General features: G+C 39.8%; 1 protein-coding gene across 1 annotated transcript in view; it reads left to right on the top strand.

The window, feature by feature from the left end:
• The window catches only part of CYP27A1 (sterol 27-hydroxylase), a 37,857-nt gene extending 16,652 nt beyond the window's left edge, over window positions 1–21,205 (top strand). Inside the window, exons 2-9 of the mRNA XM_056807883.1 lie at window positions 2,907–3,097; window positions 6,256–6,455; window positions 6,593–6,790; window positions 7,056–7,228; window positions 18,215–18,381; window positions 18,655–18,736; window positions 19,569–19,781; window positions 20,789–21,205. Of these exons, the coding sequence (XP_056663861.1) occupies window positions 2,907–3,097; window positions 6,256–6,455; window positions 6,593–6,790; window positions 7,056–7,228; window positions 18,215–18,381; window positions 18,655–18,736; window positions 19,569–19,781; window positions 20,789–20,908 (1,344 nt within the window). The 3' untranslated portion in view covers window positions 20,909–21,205. The remainder of the gene's footprint in view (window positions 1–2,906; window positions 3,098–6,255; window positions 6,456–6,592; window positions 6,791–7,055; window positions 7,229–18,214; window positions 18,382–18,654; window positions 18,737–19,568; window positions 19,782–20,788) is intronic.
• The last annotated feature ends 655 nt before the right edge of the window (window positions 21,206–21,860 follow it).

Raw genomic sequence — 21,860 nt, 5'->3', positions numbered from 1 at the left:
TATTCCTTTGAGCACAATAGTATTCCATCACCAACATATACCACAATTTGTTCAACCATTCTCCAATTGAAGGGCATCCCCTCGTTTTCCAGTTTTTGGCCACCACAAAGAGCGCAGCTATGAATATTCTTGTACAAGTCTTTTTCCTTATCATCTCTTTGAGATACAAACCCAGCAGTGCTATGGCTGGATCAAAGGGTAGGGCAGTCTTTTATCACCCTTTGGGCACCATGTGGACATACATATAACCAAAATGGACAACCTCTGCTTTTTATGTGTACAATTTTCAATTCTGATTCTGAATTACTTACCAAAGGGAACAATAATAACATGGGTACCCTTAAGGAAGATTTGCCTTCTCTGAAAACCAAGGGTACCCTCTTCTTTGATTTGGTTAGTAGCTCTGATTTCCCTGAGAGTTCAGAAGTTCCCAAAATTCTCACTTCTTCAATGATTCAAGTGAGACAAGGGAGATCAAGGAGGTTATTACAGAACTAATTCATAGAGGCCTTAGCTATAGGCTTCCATACCAACAAATGGTTCTCTAGCCTTTGTTTGTTTTCTTCCATTTTGAATCACCAAGTGCCTTTTAGGCATATTGAACTGGATGTTCCATAGGCCTCTCAAACTCAAAATGATCAAAATAGAACCCATTGTTTTTCATCCAAAATCCTTCTCTCTTCCCAGCTTTCTTATTACTGTTGTTACCTTTCTTCTAGATACCCAGATCCTAAATATGTCATTCATAACTCCTTACTCACACTCACCACACAAGTGGCCAATCTTGTAATGTCTACCTTCATCATGTCTCTCCTATATGTCACTTTCTCTCCATTCACACTGGTACCATCTTGGTACAGCCCTCATCACCTCCTGCATGGACTGGCATGGTAGCCTGCTGGTTGGTTTCCCCTCTCTCTACTTTGACCATTTCCCATTCAACCACCAAAGTGATTTTCTTAAAATGAAGTTCTGTCCAGGCCACTGCCCTATTCAATAAATGCCAATGACTCCCTATTCAATAAATGCCAATGACTCCCTATTACCGATAGCATCAAATATAAAATCCTACATTTTTAGCTTAAAAAAACCCAACCCTTACCTTTTGTCTTAGAATCAATATTAAGTATCCATTCTAAGTCAGAAGAACAGTGAGGTTTAGCCATTAGGGGTTAAGTGACTTGCCCAGGGTCATACAGCTAGGAATTATCTGAGGGTAGATTTGAACCCAGGACCTCCCCCCTCTTCAGAACTGACTCTCTATCCACTGAGCCACCTAACTGTCCCTACATTTGGCTTTTAAAGACCTTTATAACCTAGTCTCTTCATGTGTTCCCAGTCTTCTTACACTTATTCCCCTCCATGTATTTTTTGATTCAGATATACTAGCCCATAACACTCCATCTTCTGAGTCTTATTTTTTTATTTTAAATTAATTAAATAATTTGCTTGTTACATTACCCTTCAACCTGTTCTCCTCTGATATGATCTGAGGCCCTTCTCTGTGTTCTTCTTTTGATGTTGTCTATCATCCAATGTGGACTGCAGAACTAAACTCAATATTCTATATTTCGTCTGACCAGGGCAGGATGTAGTTGGGCTATTTCTTCTTAATGAAGCCTAGGATAGACACAATGAGGTTGTTGTTTTTTTTTCCTTATCAGCTATCAGACTATTGACTCTTATTGAGATGGCTATTCATTAAAACTACAAATTTCTTTCAGTTAAATTAATGTCTCATGAAATATTTTCCATCTTGTACTTACTTGTGAAGTTAATTTTTGAATCCAGGTGTCTCTTTATATTTGTGCCTATTAAATTCCATCTTCTTAGAATTGATATAATAACATTTTAGCCTTTTAAGATATTCTTGGATCTGATTCTCTTGTTTAGAATATTACAGATACCAACTCTCTTTGGGTTGGGTGAAAATTTGAGAAGCGTTACATCTGTATTTGCAAATATATTCTTATCCCAGTTTTGTAGCTGGGGAAATTGAGGCACAGTCAAGAGTAGCAAACTTACTCAAGGTGATACTGCCATTGTCCTATCTAGTATTCAATTCTGAGTTTCCTGACTCCAGTGACAGTGATCTCTCTAATATATCATTGCAGGACCCCAGAAATCCTCTAGACCTACATTCTGGAAATAGTTCTGGGTTCTGTATTATAGAGCTTTAGACCAAAGACTGGCAGAATCAATAGCTCCCCTGCCACCTCTCCTCCAGGCATAGTCTGGGAACTCTTCAAATACTCATTTCTCACAAGTGCCACATCAGGATGGCTACCAGGTTAGATTTATCAATTCTGCTTAGAACCTCCTTAGGGGGTGCCACAGTGTAAATAATACTTGACCTGGAGTCATGGACATCTGAATTAAAGCTTATCCTTAGACATTCACTAACTGTGTGACCCTGGGCAAATCATTTAACCTCTGCCTGCCTCAGTTTACTCATTTATAAAATAGGGATAATAATAATATCTACCTCTCAGGGCTGTTATGAAGATCAAATGAGATTTAAATTTTTTTATCTTTATTGTATTCCAGTAACAAATTTACACATAAATTTTCCAAGGTTACATGATTCATGTTGTCTCCCTCCCCTTTTCCCTCCCCACTCCTGGAGTTGACCAACAGTTCCACTGGGTTATACAGGTATTATGAGATATTTGTAAAGCATAAAGCACAGTGTCTGGCATATAGAAGGTGTTTAAAAAATCCTTCCTTCCCTCCTTCCCTCCCTCCCTTCCCAATCCCTTCTCCCTGCCTTCCCCTCTCTCTCTTCCTTTCTTCCTCCCTCCTTCCTTCTTTCCTCTCCCCCAATTCTATTCTCAACCTCCCTCTCCCAAACCCAGGTACTGCTTTATTCAAGCCCCTAGTTTCCCAGCTCTGGTTGTTTCCTGCAGGTGGTATTAAAGAGCAAATATGGACCGATATGGAAGTTACCTCTTCTTCCTTATACCAGTGTGTATCTGGCCAATGCATCATTGATGGAGCAGCTGCTGAGGCAGGAGGGAAAACACCCTTTACGCCATGACATGGCTCTATGGAAGGAGCACCGTGACAGTCGAGGATTTGCCTATGGGCCCTTCACCACGTGAGCCCTGGGACTCAGGAATGGGAAGAGGCTGGGTCATTGCTTGCTTTCGTGGGCAGCAACTAACCATGGGTACCTTGGGAATGGATGAATAAATGAATGAAGCTTTTATGAAGTACTCACAATGTGCAAAGCACTATGCTAAGAGTTTGGGGAATAAATAGAAAAGTAAGGGAATCCCTGTTCTCAAGGAACTCTCATTCTAGATGGGGAGCTAACATCTCTGTCAAGTTTCAGCTGTAAGTTAGATGGAAAAGACCAAAGTCCAAGATCTCTTCTCTAATGTCATTTTCACTGATAAAATGATGTCAGTTTCTGATGTTGAACCATTTGATGGTGGCACCATGTAGTCTCTTGTAGTAGGACAAGACATTGGACCCTATTGGGTCTGACACCAAAGCTAAGATGGGGATGTTTAGGTTTCCTGTAGTAGAGAACTATAAGCCAGAAATAACTTGAGTTTGTTGACCTGTACTTGGAAATGACCTGAGAAACCACCTATTCTAATCTCATTTTATAGATCTAGGAACTAAGAGAGGTAGGACAATTTGCCCAATGTCACATCCAGAGCCAGAATTCAAACTCAGAACCTCTGGCTTGGAATTGAGCATTTTTCCATTGTACCTTGCTGAATCCTCTGGGAAGTTTTTGTTTGAAAACAAATTTTCAAGTTACATTGAAATCTTGATTTGACATATCTGACTAAGGTTGTTAAAATATAAGATCACTTTAGGTCATGAGTCAAAAAGCCATCAATTTTAATTAAAAAAAGGAAAAAGCATTATAGAAAGTTCAGTCTTATTAATTACAACTGAAATTTATTTAGTGCTTTGCAGCTTGGTTGCCAAGTGGTTAGAGTATTAGGCTTGGAGTCAGGAAGACTCATCTTCATGAATTCAAATCTAGTTTTAGATGCTTACTAGCTGTGTGACCCTGGGCAAGTCACTTAATCCTGTTTGCCTTATTTTCCTCATGTATAAAATGAGCTGGAGAAGGACATAGCAAATCACTCCACTATCTCTGCCAAGAAAACCCCAAACAAGGTCACTAAGAGTTGGAAATTACTGGAAAATGATTGAACAACAAAAACTTTCACATGACTTTCCCCACAACAATCCAATAAGGTGCATGGTGTACCCACTATTATCCCTATTTTACAAATTCAGAAACAGAGAAGCCAATCCTATAGCTAGTAAATAAGGGATCTCAAATCTATGTCCTTTTGTCTTTTTTTTTTTTGTTCTTTTGTTCTTTTGGGGTATAGGCTAAAAAGCTAAAACTGGTTTTATCTGAGAAAGACACACAGCTGTGTCCCACTCACTTTGGTTTCTGGTCTAGTGAGCTCTCCACACCACAGTGCCTCTGGGTGACATCAGTTTAGGTTTAACTGTTTAAATTTAGAAGATCCTTTCACAGCTGCATTTCAGATGAGTTTGAGAGTTGTGCCAAGAGAACTGAATTCCATTTGGTTGATTTTATGCATCATTGCCAGTGGAAATAGAACCCAGGGCTAGAACTAGACAAGAACTCAGAAGCCCAAGATACTTTTAAAATCATTGGAAAGCAGATGAGTGCATTTCCACTTCATTGGGCAGTAATCAGATATTTGAGGCATCATTTGATCAACAATATTAAGAAGTTACAAGTAAAATAAAATGTTTTGTTTTTGGTTACTGGACACCCCTGTCCTCTTCAAGTCTCATTTTGAAAGAAAGAGGCTCTTCTTATACTGAGAAATGAGACTACTGAATTACGAGGAACCCCTCTCTTCATGTTAAAATGTCTCTGTCCTATTGCTGAACTCCTTCAGTGTTTTGGCAGCATCAGAAATAAGACTGATTTTTAACCTTGTACTCAGTAGAATAATCTTTGGATTGCCACAATCAGGTCCTACAGTTAACCTGGTGTGGAAGAAGTATAATTTAGTTCAGAAAAAGCCATCCAATTAGGTCAGGAAGATGACACAATGGATAAAGTGCTGAGTCCAGAATCTCTGAATTTGAATCCAGCCTCAGAAATGTGTTACCTGTGTAATCTTGGCTAAGTCACTTAAACTCTGTAAAATGGGAATAATAACAGCACCTGCCTCCCTGAAGGACAGAATGAAATAAAATTTGCAAAGTACTTTACAAACCTATAAATACTAGCTGCTAGTCCTTTCCATCTCTTATTGTTTCTGTAACTAAGACTTCAGACTCTATCCCTATTGGTCCATTAAATCAAACCTATGCTATTCATGCCCATCCTCTACTCTCATTCCGTATATCCATTCCATTCTCTTTCCCATTATCATCATCATCATCATCATCATCATCATCATCATTATTGTCTGGGCATAGCTTAGTAAATGCATCTTTATTAATAAATGGGAAATCAAACAACTGAGCTCCTGATATAGTCCATGTCCTGTTATCACCTACTTAGAAATTTTTTCTCATTAGGTTCAATGACTATATAGAACATCTCAGAATAGGAAGGAACCTTAGTGGTCATGCAATACATTTTCTGTGTTTTCTGTGTCTCAAATATATGGATTACTAAAGAGTAATCTCTCTTCCTGTGAGATTGAAAGTTTAAAGCTATAATTAGATAAGAATTTTTTTAAAACATCAGAAAGCATTTTAATTTTTAGAAATTAACTTAAAAATTTAAAACCTGCTTCTCTCTCTCTCTCCTTTCCCTTTTCCTAATAGGGCAGGAATTTGGGTATCAAGCCCCAGGTGGCTTCCTTTTGAGAAAAGAGCACTTCAGTAGGCACAGACAATTGATCTCCTTGAGTGGATAGGGAAGATAAAAGGATGGTTGGATGGTGGTGTGTCATGGGGAAGATGTCTTATATGAGCCCCTTCTCTTCCCTTTCTCTACTCTTTAATATTAAGGCAATGTTAGTACTCATCACCTCAATTTCCTAATCTGAGTAATGGGTGCTTTGGATTAGATTGTCTTTTTTAAAGTCCTTTCTACCTCTTAAATATTCTGTAACTAAAACCTCAGGCCCTATCCCTATTTGACCCTTAAATCAAACCCATGCTATTCATGCCCATCTTCCACCTCCAATCCATATATACTTGTTCCATTCTCTATCCCCATACAGGCCCCTAAGACCCTCTCACTCCTTCTACCTCTACCCCTTTACCTCATACCTGTGCCATCCACAGGGAAGGGGAAGAGTGGTACCAGCTTCGTCAGGCTCTGAACTCACGGATGCTGAAGCCATCTGATGCTGCCCTATATACAGATTCCCTGAATGAGGTGATAGGAGACCTGCTGGTTCAACTAGAAGATATTAAGGCAAAGAGCCTCTCGGGGGACCAGGTGCCTGATGTTGCTAACTTCTTCTACTTTTTTGCCTTGGAAGGTATTTGGGGGTAGAGGGGCAGGGTGAGGAGAAGGAGGCTGAAATTCCAGAGGAAGGGTGGTAAATGCCACTGTCCATTGTGGAAGTTCCTAGTGCCCATTTAACTACCCTTTCCGGCTTCTCTTTTCATATACAAGCTATTACATACATCCTATTTGAGAAGAGAATTGGATGCCTGAAGCCACCCATCCACCCAGAGATGGAGACCTTTGTCAAGTCTGTGGGGCTCATGTTCAAGAACTCTCTCTATGTTACTTTCCTGCCCAAATGGACCCGTCCCCTCTTTCCTTTTTGGAATCGTTATTTGGAAAACTGGGACATCATCTTCACTTTCGGTGAGAAGGCAGAGGTTGGATGGGGCTAAGACTGGGCCAGAGCGAGATTGACCATTATGGGGAGGGTGTCAGGGTGGGCAGGGGAATCCTAGGTACTGGTCTGACTCTCTCCTACAGATTTCTATCGGGACAAGATCCCTGAGAGTCAGGGATTGAAGGGAAGTCATCTGCAGTAGATCTGGTTTGAGGTCATGGTGTTGGTCCCTGGACATTGCACACCCTAAACCTCTCCTTTCATATTATCCTATGATATTGATCTTTGCAGGGAAGAAGTTGATTGAAGAGAAGCTCAAGGACATGGCAGCAGAGCTAAAGGATGGGAATTCTGACAAGATCCGTATGTCTGGATATCTGCATTTTCTGCTATCCTCTGGAGAGCTCACTCCCGATGAGGCTGTGGGCAGTTTGGCTGAAATACTCTTGGCTGGAGTGGACACGGTGGGTCTAGGAGCTTGTATGGGAAAGTAGGAAGCCTAAATCACAAATTGGACAAACTCTTCTATCCTCTGCCTAATAATCCCTTAAGGTACTTTGGTTACCTGTATAATGCAGAATCATAGCATTGGAAGAAAACTTGGGCAGGTCTTTTAGACCAACCTTTTTGTTAACTATGGGTAGGTCAATACTTAAACCATCCCAAACTAGTTTACTGTGGCATTTAAACTAGTTGTACTGTGTAGTGAAAAGGATATTGGACCACAAGTTCATGTCTTGACAAGTTTTTTTTTTTGTAAATTCTAATTTATTTATTTTTAACATTCTTTACTTTAAAAATTTTGAGTTCCAAATTTTCTCTCTCCCTCCCTCTCTTCCTCCATCCACTGATAGATAAAGTAAGCAAAATCGTATCAATTATGCATGTGAAATCATGCACAATATATTTTCATGCTAGCTCTATTTCATAAAAAAGCAAGATATGTATAGAGAGTGAGAAAATCATACTTCAGGTTGCACTGACAGTTCATCAATACTCTCTCTGGATATGGATAACATTTTTTCATCATGAGTTCTTTGTACTTGAATCATTGTATTGATCAGAATAGTCAAATGTTTCATGGTTTGACCATCATTATAATATTGTTGTTATTGTGCACAATGATCTCTTAGGTTTTCCCACTTCACTCTGCATCAGTTCATATAGAGGTCTTGCTTTATTTTTTCTACCCCCCCCCAAATCTTTTTTTAAAGCCCTTGCCTACTATTTTCATATCCGTTCTAAAACAGAAGAGAAGCAAAGGCTAGGCAAGCAAGCAAGGTTAAGTGACTTGCCCATGGTCACACAGCTAGGAAGTGTCTGAGGCCAGAGTTGTGTTCTATCCACTGTGCTCCCCAGCTTCCCTCTTATCATTTCTTATAATACAATACTACTTCATCATAATCATAAGTCATATGCCACAACTTGATCAGCCATTTCCCAGTTGATGAGCATTCATTTCCAGTTCTTTGCTACCACAAAAAGACCTGCTATCAACATTTTTGTACAGATAGGTTCTCTTCCTTTTTTGGGGGGGGATACAGAACTAGTAATTGTATTACTGGGTCAAAGGGTATGCACAATTTTATAGTTCTTTGGGCATAGTTCTAAATTATATTCTAGAATGATGGTACCAATTCACAACTCCACCAACAGTTCATTAGAGTACCTATTTTCCTTCATCCTCTCCAGCATTTATCTTTTCTGATAGGTGCAAGGCAGTACTTCAAAGTTATTTTAATTTGCTTTTCTCTTATCAATAGTGATTTAGATAATATTTTCATATGCCTATAGATAGCTTTGATTTCTTCTTCTGAAAACTGCCTGTTCATATCCCTTGATATTTATCAATTGGGGAATGGCAATTAGTTTTATAAATTTGACTCAATCCTTCATATATTTGAGAAATGAGGTCCTTAGAGAAACTTGATATAAATTTAAAATATATATGTATACATAAATTTTCTTATATTATTTCATTGTCTATGGTACCTTTTAGAAAAAAGTAGTTTCCTTCATTAGCTCTTTTAGCTCTTTTAGCTCTGTGTGACTTTTTATTTCAAGTGTGTCTCTTGTAAACAGAGTATTGGTGGATTCTGATTTCTAATCCATTCTGCTATCTACTTCTATTGTATGAGTGAGTTCATCCAATTAACTGCCTTCCTGAAAATTTTATTTTGCTTCTAACTGCTGCCTCCTTTAACCTTCCCTCCCTTTTATTACTCTCTCCTCATATCTCTTATCTCTTTCCTTGCCTATTTTACTATTGGGAAAAGGATAGATAGACAGAGAGATAGATGGGTATACACTTTTCCTTATGTACATTTTTATGTGAGAAATCTTGTATGTACCTTTTTATGTGAGAAATCTTGTATGATTTCTGGCTGTGGCTCCATGATATTGAATTATGTCTTTTTGGATGTTTACAATAGTATCTCCTTGACATGGGAGCTCTGGGATTGGGCTATGATATTTCTGGGATTTTCTTTCAGGAGGTGATCAATAGATTGTTTTATTTTTTATTGTTCCTTCTGGTTCTAGGATATTGGGACAATTTTCCTTGATAATTTTGAAATATGATACTAGACTCTTTTCGTGATCATTGTAGTCCAATAATTTTTAAATGATCTCTGCTTGATTTGTTTTTCAGGTCAGTATCTCTTCTGATGAGATACTTTACATTTTCTTCCATTCAAAATATTTGTTTTATTGTTTCTTGATGTCTCCTGGAGTCATTAGCTTCCACCTCCACATTTTTAGATAAAATTTTAAGAAATAATTTTCTTCAGTGAATTTTTGTGCCTCTTTTCTCATTAGGCCAATGCTGTTTTTTTATGATGTTATTTTCTTCAGTATTTTTATGCCTTTTTCACCAAGCAGTTAATTTTCTTTTCATAATTTTCATGTATCACTTTCATTTCTTTTGCCACTTTTTCTTGTACCACTCTTAGATCTTTCTTTAAGGCTTCCAAGAGTTCTTGTCAGCCTTTTTGTCTTCTGAGATTGTGTTTTGGTCATCCCTGGCTCTATAGTAGCTTTATATGGTCAAGTTAAATTTTTTTTTGTTTGCTTATTTTTCTAGACTATTTCTTGACCCTGAACTTTATATAAATGCTGATATCTGCTCATTTGGGGATAGTGAGGTGCTGTGCCAAACTTCTGGGTTTTTTTGTACTGCTGTTTTCAGAACTGGTTCTGGGCAGAGTGATGGATCTGTAAGTTTTCAGCATTTCCAAGGTAGTGTTATTCTGGGACAGAAGTGGTCACTGCTCTCCTGGTCTTTATTTTGATCTTTACCCAGGCAGAGCCTCTGATCCCTGAAGTCCCAAGTTCTAGTGCTCTTCTTGGCCCTCTGTTCCCTTGTGACTGACCACAAGCACTTCTCTCCTCCCTGGAACTGTAATCCTGAATTACATATGGGCAGTAGAGTTGCCAGTCAGGACCAGCTGCACCCCATGCCAGCAAAGGGACCCTTGTAATCTCTTTTTTGACAGTTGTCAGACCCCCTTACTGTCTCTGAGCTGAGAGCTCCTGAAGTTGCTCAACACTATTGAAGCCACTTCAGAGATCTTTGAAATTTCCTCCAAGACCTATACACTTGGTACTGCTTTCATGTGCTCTTTGTACTGGCTCCCATCCAGTTTGTCACAGACCTCCTCTACTGAGTGCCTGAGTTGTTTTAGGTTGGAAAACTGTCTTTCTCTGACATTTGTTGCCTTTGCTGCCACAAAATTCTATTTGAGATGTTATTTTAGTTGTTTGGAAGGGAATATTAGGAGAGTTTGACTGGGTTGTTGCTTCTAATCTGCCATCTTGGTTCTGTCTACAGTTTGTGTGACTAACTCATTGTGTGGGACCTTGGCCTAATCCCTTGTCCTCTTCAGACCTCAGTTTCTTTATCTACAAAATAAAAACCTTAATGACTTTCTTTTTTAAATAGAATTTTATTTTTTAAATATTTTTCCATGGTTACATAATTAATATTCTAGCAATTTCACTGGGTTATACATATATTAAGCCTTAATAGCTTCTAAGGTCCCTTAGAGTTCTAGTTTTATGAGACTCTTTTGAAGACACCTTCCCATCACAACTTGACTCCCACCAAGTAATGGAGTGTTCACTACCTTCTTTAATTATTTGTTCCTGAGTACTTTTCCCAAGAGTTGGGAAATTCTTTCACAGTTTTTTTCCATTTGAATAAGTTTATTTAGTTAATTTAGAACATTATTCCTTGGTTACAATAATCACATTATTTCCCTCCCTCCCCTCCACCCACTCTTCCCAAAGTGTGGAGAAGAAACAGAGAAAGTGACAGGGTGGTTTAGTTTATTCAACTGAGAAATGGGTGAAGAAACCACCTGTATCACTTGCCATTTGTGTTTTTTATGTCCTTCAAGAGCAGTTTGAGCAATACTTTATAACTTTGAGTGTATGTTTCATTAGTAAAGTTCACTGGAACCCCAGCTCTCCACAAACACTAATGATAGTTCTTCCCTCCACGAAGGATGTTTCTATCATTTGAAATGAAGCATGTTTTGGTTATTTATCATTATTTCATGGGTTTGTAACTCCTCTACAGTTTACATGCAGTTCTAGGAAATGAAATGTTGGTGCTGAGGAATGTGTTGTAACATTTTCATCATCCTTCACAGTTTTTGCTCATTGTACTCTTTGTGCATTTAAAAAAAATGTTTTAATTCACACAGTGTATTCCTTTATTCAGTCAGCATCTGTTCTTGTTACTGGCTTCTTTTCATTTATTCTAGTGTCATTTCCACTTGAGAATAGACATCAACTGTTGCAGGCTGCTTCTGGGGTTAGCCAAAGCAGTATGCAAAAATTGGGCAAAAATGTTGCCCCAAGTGGGACCCGTTCACAGGTGTTCTTTGGAAGATTCCTTATCTTCCTCATACACAAGAGATCAAAAGGTGATTCTTTACCCCAGACTACTCACCCTGACCCAAATGTAAAACTGAGTGTGCAGTGGGAGCTGTAGGGTAGGGCTTAAACATATAAAACCATTTTCTATCCCTACGAAGAACGAGTCAGTCTGAACTGAGGATGATTTGGATGGGTCCCAAAGATTACAAAGAAATTTAATAAATTGACCTTATTCATTATGTATTTGGAATTGTGGGTAAATATGGTTGAACAATTAAACATACATTTCAATAATTGCTCAAGTGACAAAACGTTGGCCAAGCAGCTTGGGGAACCATATAAAGGATTAATTTATTATAGGTAGAACTCTGTAGAAATCAGTTTTGTTCTCTTGGCTCAAACATTAGGTTCCCTTGCATCTTGGTGTCATAAAGCACCCATTTATATTTTTCTCATTCCTTTATTGCAAAGAAATGTGTTAAGAACTTTAGGTTCTGCATGTGGGGCAGAACTACAGTTTTAATATCATATAAAACATGGGTTGATTTTTTTTGTTTTGTTTTTTAAACTACTTTCTCATATTGGTGTCTAGGATGGTTATCATTAGTCTCTTGAGAGGGGAGTGGGCGGGGGAGAACCATGGATTTTTTTAAGCCACTATCCATAAACATAAACCATATTATTGGTGTTGGAAAGCTGATATCTTTTCCTTTGAAAAGTCTCCAGCATTATAGGCACGGCTTTGTTCTACAATCTATTCTGTAAGTGCAGCTTCTCATAAAAGTTGTTTTGTATTGTGACTTAACCACAAACAGGAAATGCTTTTGCTCCCTTCCCTAAACCACATGCACTACTTTATTCATAAACTATTAATTTTGTATTTTGGCCAGGAGAAATCTAAGGGAAAGGCGTATTTTAATACAGGTTTTGTTTTGCAACATTTTCAATAAGAAATCCTTTTTTTAAAACAATTAAAAATAAAGCAAGTCTTGGAATAAACAAGTTCATTGATTGTAGCTTTTCTACATTCTCTCATTCCCCATCCCACTTAGTTGAGGGCAGCAGTACAAGTAAACTTGAATGACTTTAAGACAATTTATATTTGGCTCAGCCAGGAAGGTGGGAACAGCAGCATAGGAGATTCTCACAGGAGAAGAAAATGGGCTCCTAAAAAGTTAGCTCAAATTGAGTTAATGTAGTTGGAAGCATAATTCCCTTCACTGACCTCTACCCTTCTTAATATGTTAATATATGAACTCAAGGATATAAATTTCCCTCTGAGTACTGCTTTGGCTGCATCACATAGGTTTTGAAAGGATGTCTCATCATTGTCATTTTCTTCAATGAAGTTATTGTTTCTACGATTTGTTCTTTAACTAACAGGTTTTAGAGAATCCTGTTGTTTAATTTCCAATTAATTTTTTATTTACCTCTCCATGTACCCTTACTAATTATTATTTTCATTGCATTGTGATCTGAGAAGGTTGCATTTGTTACTTGTGCTCTTTTGCACTTGTTTGCAATGTTTTTTATGCCCTAATACATGGTCACTTTTTGTGAATGTACCATGTGGTGCTGAAAAGAAGGGATATTCCTTTTTGTCCCTATTTGTTTTTCTCCACATGTCTATTAACTCTAATTTTTCTAAGATTTCATTCACTTCTCTTACCTCTTTCTTATTTATTTTTTGGTTTGATTTATCTAGTTTAGATAGAGGAAAGTTCAGGTCTCCCACTAGTATAGTTTTTCTATCTATTTCATCCTTGAGCTCCTCTAGTTTCTCCTTTAGAAATTTGGATGCTATGCCATTTGGTGCATACATGTTGAGTACGGATATTTCCTCATTGTCTATACTGCCTTTTATCAGGATATAATTACCTTCCCTATCTCTTTTAACTAGATTTATTTTTACTTTGGCTTTGTCAGATATCATGATTGTGACTCCTGCCTTCTTTTTATCAGTTGATGCCCAATAGATTTGGCTCCATCCTCTTACTTTCACCCTATGTGTATCTACCTTCCTCATGTGTGTTTCTTGTAGACAGCATATGGTAAGGTTTTGGATTCTAATCCACTCTGCTATTCACTTGCATTTTATGGGTGATTTCATTCCATTCACATTCAGAGTTATAATTACTAGTTGTGTATTTCCCAGCATTTTGATTTCTACTCTTGATCCTGCCTTTTCTTCTTTCACTATTTCCTTCTACACCAATGTTTGTTTTTAATCAGTCCCCCTAGTCCCCCCTTATTTTACTTCCCTTTTCACCCCCTCCCTTCTTATTCCCCCCTTATTTTCCCTGTAGTCTTTCTAAAATTATCCCCCACCCTCTCCCTCCCTTGTACTGCTTCCCTCCCCACCAGTCCATTTATTACCCTTCTACTCCCATATAGGGCACAAATCTATTCTCTGCCCCAATGGATTGGATTGTTCTTCCCTCTTTGGGTCAATTTCAAAGCACGTAAGAGTTGAGTATTTCCTATCTCCAACCTCTTTACCCTTCCAGTGTATTGATGTCCCCCCCCCTCACCATGAGCTTCTTTGTGACTTATGAATTTACCCCAATTTGTTTCTTTTCCCATTTCATTTAGTATTAACCTCTTTTTTAGCTCTAGTTGTATATATGTATATATATACATACATAAACATGTATATGTATCTATGCATACATATATCTATATACTTATTTATGTCTTGTCCTTTCATCCTATACAGTTTGTCACTGTTCCCTCTAAGTGTAATTATTCTAGTTGCCCAGGTGATAACAACAGTTTTTAAGAGTTACCAATGACATCTTTTCTTATAGGGATACATATAATTTTAACTTATTGAGTCTCTTAAAATTTTTTTTCTTTCCCCCCTCTTTTTAAATTATCTTTTGATGATTCCCTTGAGTTCTGTGCTTGGACATCAAATTTTCTGTTTAGGTCTGGTCTTTTCTTTGCAAATTCTTGGAATTCTTCTATTTTGTTGAATGACCATACTTTCCCCTATAAGAATATAGTCAGTTTTGCTGGGTAGTTGATTCTTGGTTGTAGACCTATGTGACAAGGAAATCACTTTTAAAAGACTGATATATATTAATTTAAGGTCGCCAAGGAATTCAGCTATGTAATTCCTAAATGAAAACTCAAGTCAGCAGTCAACCTTTTATGGAGTTTTAATTACAAACAGGAGGAAGAAAGGAATTAGAGATAGAGAGATAGAGGGAGAGAGAAAGGGGAGAGAAGGGAATAGGGCTTAAATACCCCTTCTGTTTAGGCTGGGCCAAAAGGCCCAAGCCCTTAGATAGCTGGGGCAAAGAAAGGAGATCAGTCCCTATTACTCACGTGACCAAAATGGAGAAACAGTCTCAGAGGCCCCCACCTTCAGCTTCCTTCAGAGCAAGCTTCTCAGAACACACTGCAACCACTCTGACAAACTCTCCAAAACCACCAACCACCTCCCAGTCCTCAGCCCCCTCTCTCCTTAAGGAAACCCTCCAAGTTGCCTCCCCTCAGTTCTCACATCTACCAATCACTGTCCATCATTTTCCTTGTGCCAATGGTGGCTCTTAACCCAGGACCGCCCAGAGGTCTCTGGCTTTGCACATGTCTGTTGAAGGTGATATTTTCAAATAATTAAATCTTTGATCCTTTGCTACAGCCCTTTCTAAATCCTGTTAACCTGAGTAGGGTAGAGATTGGAATAATTAAATTTTGATCTATGCTGCAGCCCTTCCTCAATACTGTTAGGACTGAGTAGGGTGGAGATTGATTCCAAGTATCTCCATTGTATCAATTCCAAAATCAATCATGACTCAAAGAAATTCCTGTTCTATGCTTAAGCATAGGTCAAAGTCCTTTCCATTGTTCAGCAAAAGGTTTCTGTCCTAAAGTAATCTTAAGAAGGGAGGAGGGGGAAACTCTCATGCCAATGGAGTTCACATTCCAATAGCCAAGACCCACTATCAATAGGAAATTTTTCAAGTATGAGATTTCCCAATGGTGAAATTTCCAACATTTATAAGTCTAAGAAATTTTGAGGTTTACACCTAGTTCCCTTGCTTTCCAGAATATCATATTCCATGTCTTTCGGTCCTTCAGTGTGGATGCAGCCAGATCCTGTGTTATCCTCACTGTGGTTCCATGGTATCTGAATGACTTCTTCTTGGCAGCTTGTAATAACTTTTCTTTGGTCTGATAGTTCTTGAATTTGGCTATAACATTCCTGGGTGTTGTCAGTTGGGGATTAAGTGATCTGTGGATTCTTTCAATCTCCACTTTTCCCACTTGTTCTAGAATATCGGGGCATTTTTCTTGAATAATTTTCTGTAGTATTGTGTCCAGGCTTTTTCTTTTGTCTTGGTCTTCTGGTAGACCAATTATTTTTAAATTGTCTCTTCTCAAATTTTGTGAATGAGATGCTTCATATTTTCCTCAATTTTTCATGCTTTTGGTTTTGTTTTATAGTGTCCTGCTGCCTTGTGAGCTCTCTTAATTCTAGTTGTTGTATTCTGGTTCTTAAAAACTGGGTTTCATCCCTGGCTTTTTGGTCATTCTTCTCTTTATGGTCTGATTTTCTTTGGAGGTCATCTTTCATCCTCTTTACCTCATCTTTCATCTCCTTTGCCTCACTCTTTCATCTTCTTTGCCTCATCTTTCATCTCCTTTGCCTCATTTTCCAGCTGATTAATTTTGGCTTTTAAGACACCATTTTCTGTTTCCAGATGACTTATCTTGCTGTTAAAGTTGTCTTCAGCTTCTCTTAATCGTGTTTTGAATTGCATTTTGAGTTGTTCCAAAGCCTGTATCCAATTCACTGGGATTTCTGATTTATCGTTTGCTGATCCCTCCCTCTCTGTTCCATTTGCTGTATAGAAGCTATCTATTGTAATTTCTTTCTTCTTTTTCTGTTGTTTGCTCATATCCACCCCTTCTTTGCTTCCCATATTTGGGGAGCTCTTGCTCCTCTCATTTTTTTGGTTTTGGGGTCAGTCTCCCCTCTTGGAGCTTTGACAGAGGATCTCTTGGTGCAATCTCTGGGGGAGGGTTGTTGGGGGTTTGAGCTTCCCTGTCCTCTGGAGGCTTTTGATTGGATTAAAGTCCAGTAGTCAATGAGGGAAGGGTGTGGAGCCTGGACTTCCCTGAGTTCTGAAGACTTTTTATGGGATTAAGTTCAACTTGGTTGAGCTGGGTGTGCTCTGAGGCTAACACCTCCTGTAAGGCTGGAGCAAATATGGAGAACCTCCACAGCTCTGGCCAGGCTGCCAGCTCTATGTTCCCTCTCTAGTTCCTTCTCTGCCCTCTGTGTTTGATGCTCTGAGATTGGCACAGCCCTGCCCACAAGGTATACCCTCCAGACCAGCACCTTTGCCCGCCCAGAAGTTCCCGCTGCCCCTGGAGTCTCAGCGCTCTACGTGGGCAGGGGGAGGGGTCCTGGGACCTTCTTTCTGCCTTCCCCTTAAACCCGAGTGTTCTTGGATTCTGGCTTGGGGGGGGGTGCCTTTTGAATTGAGTCTAGCATGAGGGTTCCTTGTCTCTGTCTTGTTGTTAGGTTTGATTTTCAGTCCCCTAGGAGCATTCAGTTTGTGATCGGTAAGGAAGGATATTCAGAGGTCTGAACTTCTTCTTTTTTTTTTTAAACCCTTACCTTAAGTCTTAGAGTCAATACTATGTATTGGCTCCAAGGCAGAAGAGTGGTAAGGGCTAGGCAATGGGGGTCAAGTGACTTGCCCAGGGTCACACAGCTGGGAAGTATCTGAGGCCAGATTTGAACTTAGGACCTCCAATTTCTAGGCCTGGCTCTCAATCCACTGAGCTACCCAGCTGCCCCCAGAGGTCTGAACTTCTGCTCCTTCTAGGCCGCCATCTTGACTCTGTCTCCCTTTCCCAGTTTTAATTAGATTCATTCTTGCTAAAATTTAAGTGCATTCCTTCTTGGTTAGCCCTGTGCTGAGTCAGTGGACAACTACCCAATTAATGCTATTCTCAAGATGTTTGTAGATATTGTACTCAGCCCTCTCTACCTTCTTTTATGAGGCAGAGGAGTGATAAAAGGAGAATCAGACCTGATTTCAGGAAGACAAAGTTTCAAATCCCACCTCTGATGCTAGCTGGGTGACCATAGGAAAACTACCTCTCTAAATCTCATAGGAAGCACTAAATAAATTATAGCAATTATTACTATAAACTTGAATAACTGAAGCATCATCTTAAAGTTGTGATCTGCTCTGACCCCTTGTATCTTCATTTCACATGCTAATGCATAGAAGCCAAAATGTCAGCATTTTGTGGTGGTAAAGGCTTTCACCAGTATTGGAGTCAGAAAATCTCAATGTGACTGCTGGCTCAGACATATATTAGTTGTGCAACTTCTACATCACAAGTCCTTTGGCATCTATGCCTCAGTTTCCTTACCTGTAAAATTGAGAATGTTACTAATATTTGTGCCAACTACCTCCCAGGGACTATGGGAGGAAAATTAGACCCTACCCATTCCTCCAGTTGCTAGTCTTGTCATCTGTCCACTCTTGCTTAGTCTTAGACAGACCTTTCACATTATCTTTCTTGGCTTTGCTTCCTTTTAGACTTCCAATACAATGACTTGGGCCCTTTACCACCTGGCTCAGGATCCAGAGACCCAGGAAGCCCTGTATAAAGAGGTGGTGGGAGTTGTGCCTCCTGGGAAGATACCCCAATACAAGGACTTTGCTCACATGCCCCTGCTCAAAGCAGTGCTTAAGGAAACTCTCCGGTATGATTTTTAGGCTTTGTTAGTGGAGTAGGGCCTAAGAAAGACCAGAATGAAGAGGATAAAGTGGAAGAGCTGAGGGTGGAGGTAAAGATGGGTATAGCAGTAGGGACTCAGAAGAGGGAAACAGGGGCCTGATTGGAAAGAAGGAGGTGGGAGGGAAGAGAAGGGGAAGTGATTCTGGGAGAACAAGGGGACTGGGTGTGGTAAGGGAAAGCATTAACCAGCATCTCTCCTGAGGTATGCCCCTGATTCCCTTCTCTCATATACCCATAGCCTCTATCCTGCCGTCCCCACAAACTCAAGAGTCAACTCAGAGAAGGATGTCATAGTGGGCGACTTCCTCTTCCCTAAGAATGTGAGTGGGGCGAGAGAATCTGGGGAGGTAGTCAGATTGAGAAGATTGGGAAGTGGGTACCTGGGATGGGGATGCTAGAATTAGGGAAGGGAGAAGCCATTAAAGAGAACAGTGGCCATGATTTCTACCTGGCTCTGAGATGCCTTAGATTTTTCAGATTCAGAGCTGAAAAATACTTCAGAGTTCATATAAAGGTAACTAGGTGGTACAATGAATAGAGTGTTGGATTTGGAGTCAGAAATACCAAAGTTCAAATCCTACCTTAGACATTTTCTTAGCAGTGTAACCCTGGGGAAATGATTTAACCATTATTAGCTTCAACCTTCTCATCTGTAAAATGGGAAAAATAATAGCACCTACATCCCAGGGTTGTTATGACATCAAGTGAGGTAATGCAGCAGCTTTTCAAAACCTGAAGTGCTATACATAATGTTATCATTATTATTGTTGATGCTGTTGTTGTTTTAATCTAGTTTATCCCCCATTTGATTGGGAAATTTTAGGTCAAGAGAGATCTGATTTGCCCCAATTTACACAGGTAGAAATAGAGTTGGGCTTCTGACTTCCTAGGACAGTGATGGCAAACCTTTTATAAACTGCAACCCTCATGCCTCATTGAGCCCCCACCCTGTCTTGTCCCAGACAGGGGAGGGAGGAAGTTCTCCCATTGGACTGCTGGGAAAAGGGATGGGTGATGTGAAAAACATCCTTAGGCATGGTAGAAATGGGGAAGAGAGCAGCCCTCTCTGGCATGCATGCCATAGGTTTGCCAACACAGCCCTAAAACAATCCTCTTTTTACTATACTTTCTCTTCTTACTATTCTTTTGCAGACCCAGTTTGTATTGTGTCACTATGCAATGTCCCATGACCCAGACATCTTCCCATCTCCCAAGAAGTTTCTGCCAAAGCGATGGCTACGGAGAAACCAGACTGGACCTGTAGGAGTCAACCATGCCTTTGGCTCCATACCATTTGGCTATGGGGTCCGAGCCTGCCTAGGCCGCCGAATTGCTGAGCTTGAGATGTATTTGGTGCTGTCAAGGGTAAGGGATGGGGGGAACTGGTGAAGGGAATATTAGAAAAGCCTTAATGTGGTTGATGGGAAAGAGAATCAAGGATAAAGGAGAACTATACTGGTCTAATGGAGGAGGAAATGAGATATAGGAGAGCAAAAGAAGGGGTTGATGGAGGGAGGAACTACAAACAGGGGAGAGATAAGGACTAGTTAATGAAAGGGTAACCAGTGACAGAAGAGGGATGGGAGAGGGGGTAATGGAGAAGGAAATCAGGGACAGAGGTGGGAGATGTAGTTAATGGAATAGGGAATGAGAAATGAAGAAGGATAGAAAATTGGTAAAAGGGTCACTTTGGATAGAGAGGAATGAGAGTAATTAATACAGGGGAGAATCAGAGACAGTATAGGGTCTCTATCCAGAGAAAGTATAGACAGTATAATGGGCCATTAATTGATGGGGGAGCCAGGGACAGGTAAAGATGAATAGAGGAGTTTTAACGAAGGGGGAGCAGCTACGTGGCTCAGTGGATTGAGACCCAGGTCTAGAAACTGGAGGTCCTGGGTTCAAATTTGACCTCTGACACTTCCTAGCTGTGTGATCCTGGGCAAGTCACTTAATCCCCATTATCTAACCCTTACTGTTTTTTTGCCTTGGAATTAATTCTAAGATAGAAGGGGAAGGTTTAAAAAAAAAAAGGAGACAATGGAGGAATGGGGGTAGTAGTGGTGATGCTAATGGAAAGAAGAGCCATAATAATGGTCAATAGAGCATCTGAGTGGGTATTAATGGAGGGAGGTGGGAGCTAGAGGTTAGAGGTAGTTGGGATTTGGTATAGGGTTGATGGAAAATGAACTTACTTTGAAAGTAGCCATAGGACAAGTAGCTCTGAAGTGAATCCCTTAGACTCCAAGTCTTAGAGGGATTACAGTGCTTTAGGTCCCAGGAAAGAAGGTTTTGGGGAAGCCACTGGATGGGGAGTAGGCAAAGGAAAGTAGTTTGAAGTCACTAATTACTTCCTCTCATTTGTTCTTCAGCTGATCCAGCAATATGAGGTAACCTTGTCTCCTGGGATGCAGAAAGTAAACCCTTTGTCACGAATTGTCTTAGTGCCTGACAAGTTGGTTAACCTGAATTTCCACAAGAGGTGTCTCTAAATCATGAGACATCCTCTCACTCTTAACTAGCCAGATTTATTTCTCTACCAGGAAGCAAGGCCAGTCCTTAGCTCCCACCCTGTGCCTTGCCAGTCCTAATTGTAATGGGGGAAAGAAGTCCCCTTAGACTCTTCCCTAAAACACACAGGATGAGCTCCAGGCAGCTCCTGAAGATCTGGAAGAACCAAACTTGGAATCTACCACTTTGTTTCTATCTGTTCAGATGTCCCTTCTTTGATGTCCTTGGTACATGGAAGGAAATATGCTTAATAAACCATCTGTCAGTGATTTATGGAATCTGTCTGCCTATAACAAGTCTCAGTCCTTCTCTCCCTTCTATTTTCCCCCTTCTCCCTTTCCCTCACTCACTCTATCATCCTGGTAATGATAAGAACATTATATTACCTTAGCAAAGATGTTGCAAGTACTTTTTAGCTTCACTCTCCCAGAATAGAACCAGATCCGTCTTCCCCTTAGGGTTCTAGGAGTACTGTTGAAGGGTTAGGGTATCTCTTCTGGCCTGCTATCAGCTTAAGTACCTATTCCAGGCGTTCTTTCTATTGGAACAACCCATGAGAAACCCCAGGTTGGGTAACAAATTAAGATCAATTAGCTTTCGTACTTGGATATTGACTTCAAAGATAAAAAATACAACCATTTACTTCCCCCCAACACCGGAGGGACATTCTATTCCTTATACCACCGCAGTCTCTGGAAAGAGTGGGCTCAGACAGTGCCATTTCTTTTCAGTATTGGTCTTACTACGCTCACATTCAAATTTGGCATCCCTTCTGATTGGCATTAATCTCGGCTGCCATACTCTGGGCCCTGAAGATCCCAAGATTCCTCCTCAGGCCCAAAGCATAGCATAGCAGGTCTCAAAACCCAGCATGGAAGTGATACTTGGATCTCAAGAAGCTCAGGTAGCTCACTCTCCTGATCTTTTGAAACT

Source organism: Monodelphis domestica, chromosome 8 (genome assembly GCF_027887165.1).
Source record: "Monodelphis domestica isolate mMonDom1 chromosome 8, mMonDom1.pri, whole genome shotgun sequence".
NCBI lineage: Eukaryota > Metazoa > Chordata > Mammalia > Didelphimorphia > Didelphidae > Monodelphis > Monodelphis domestica.
Note: the sequence above shows the minus strand (reverse complement) of the source record. Positions and strands in the feature narration are given on the sequence as shown.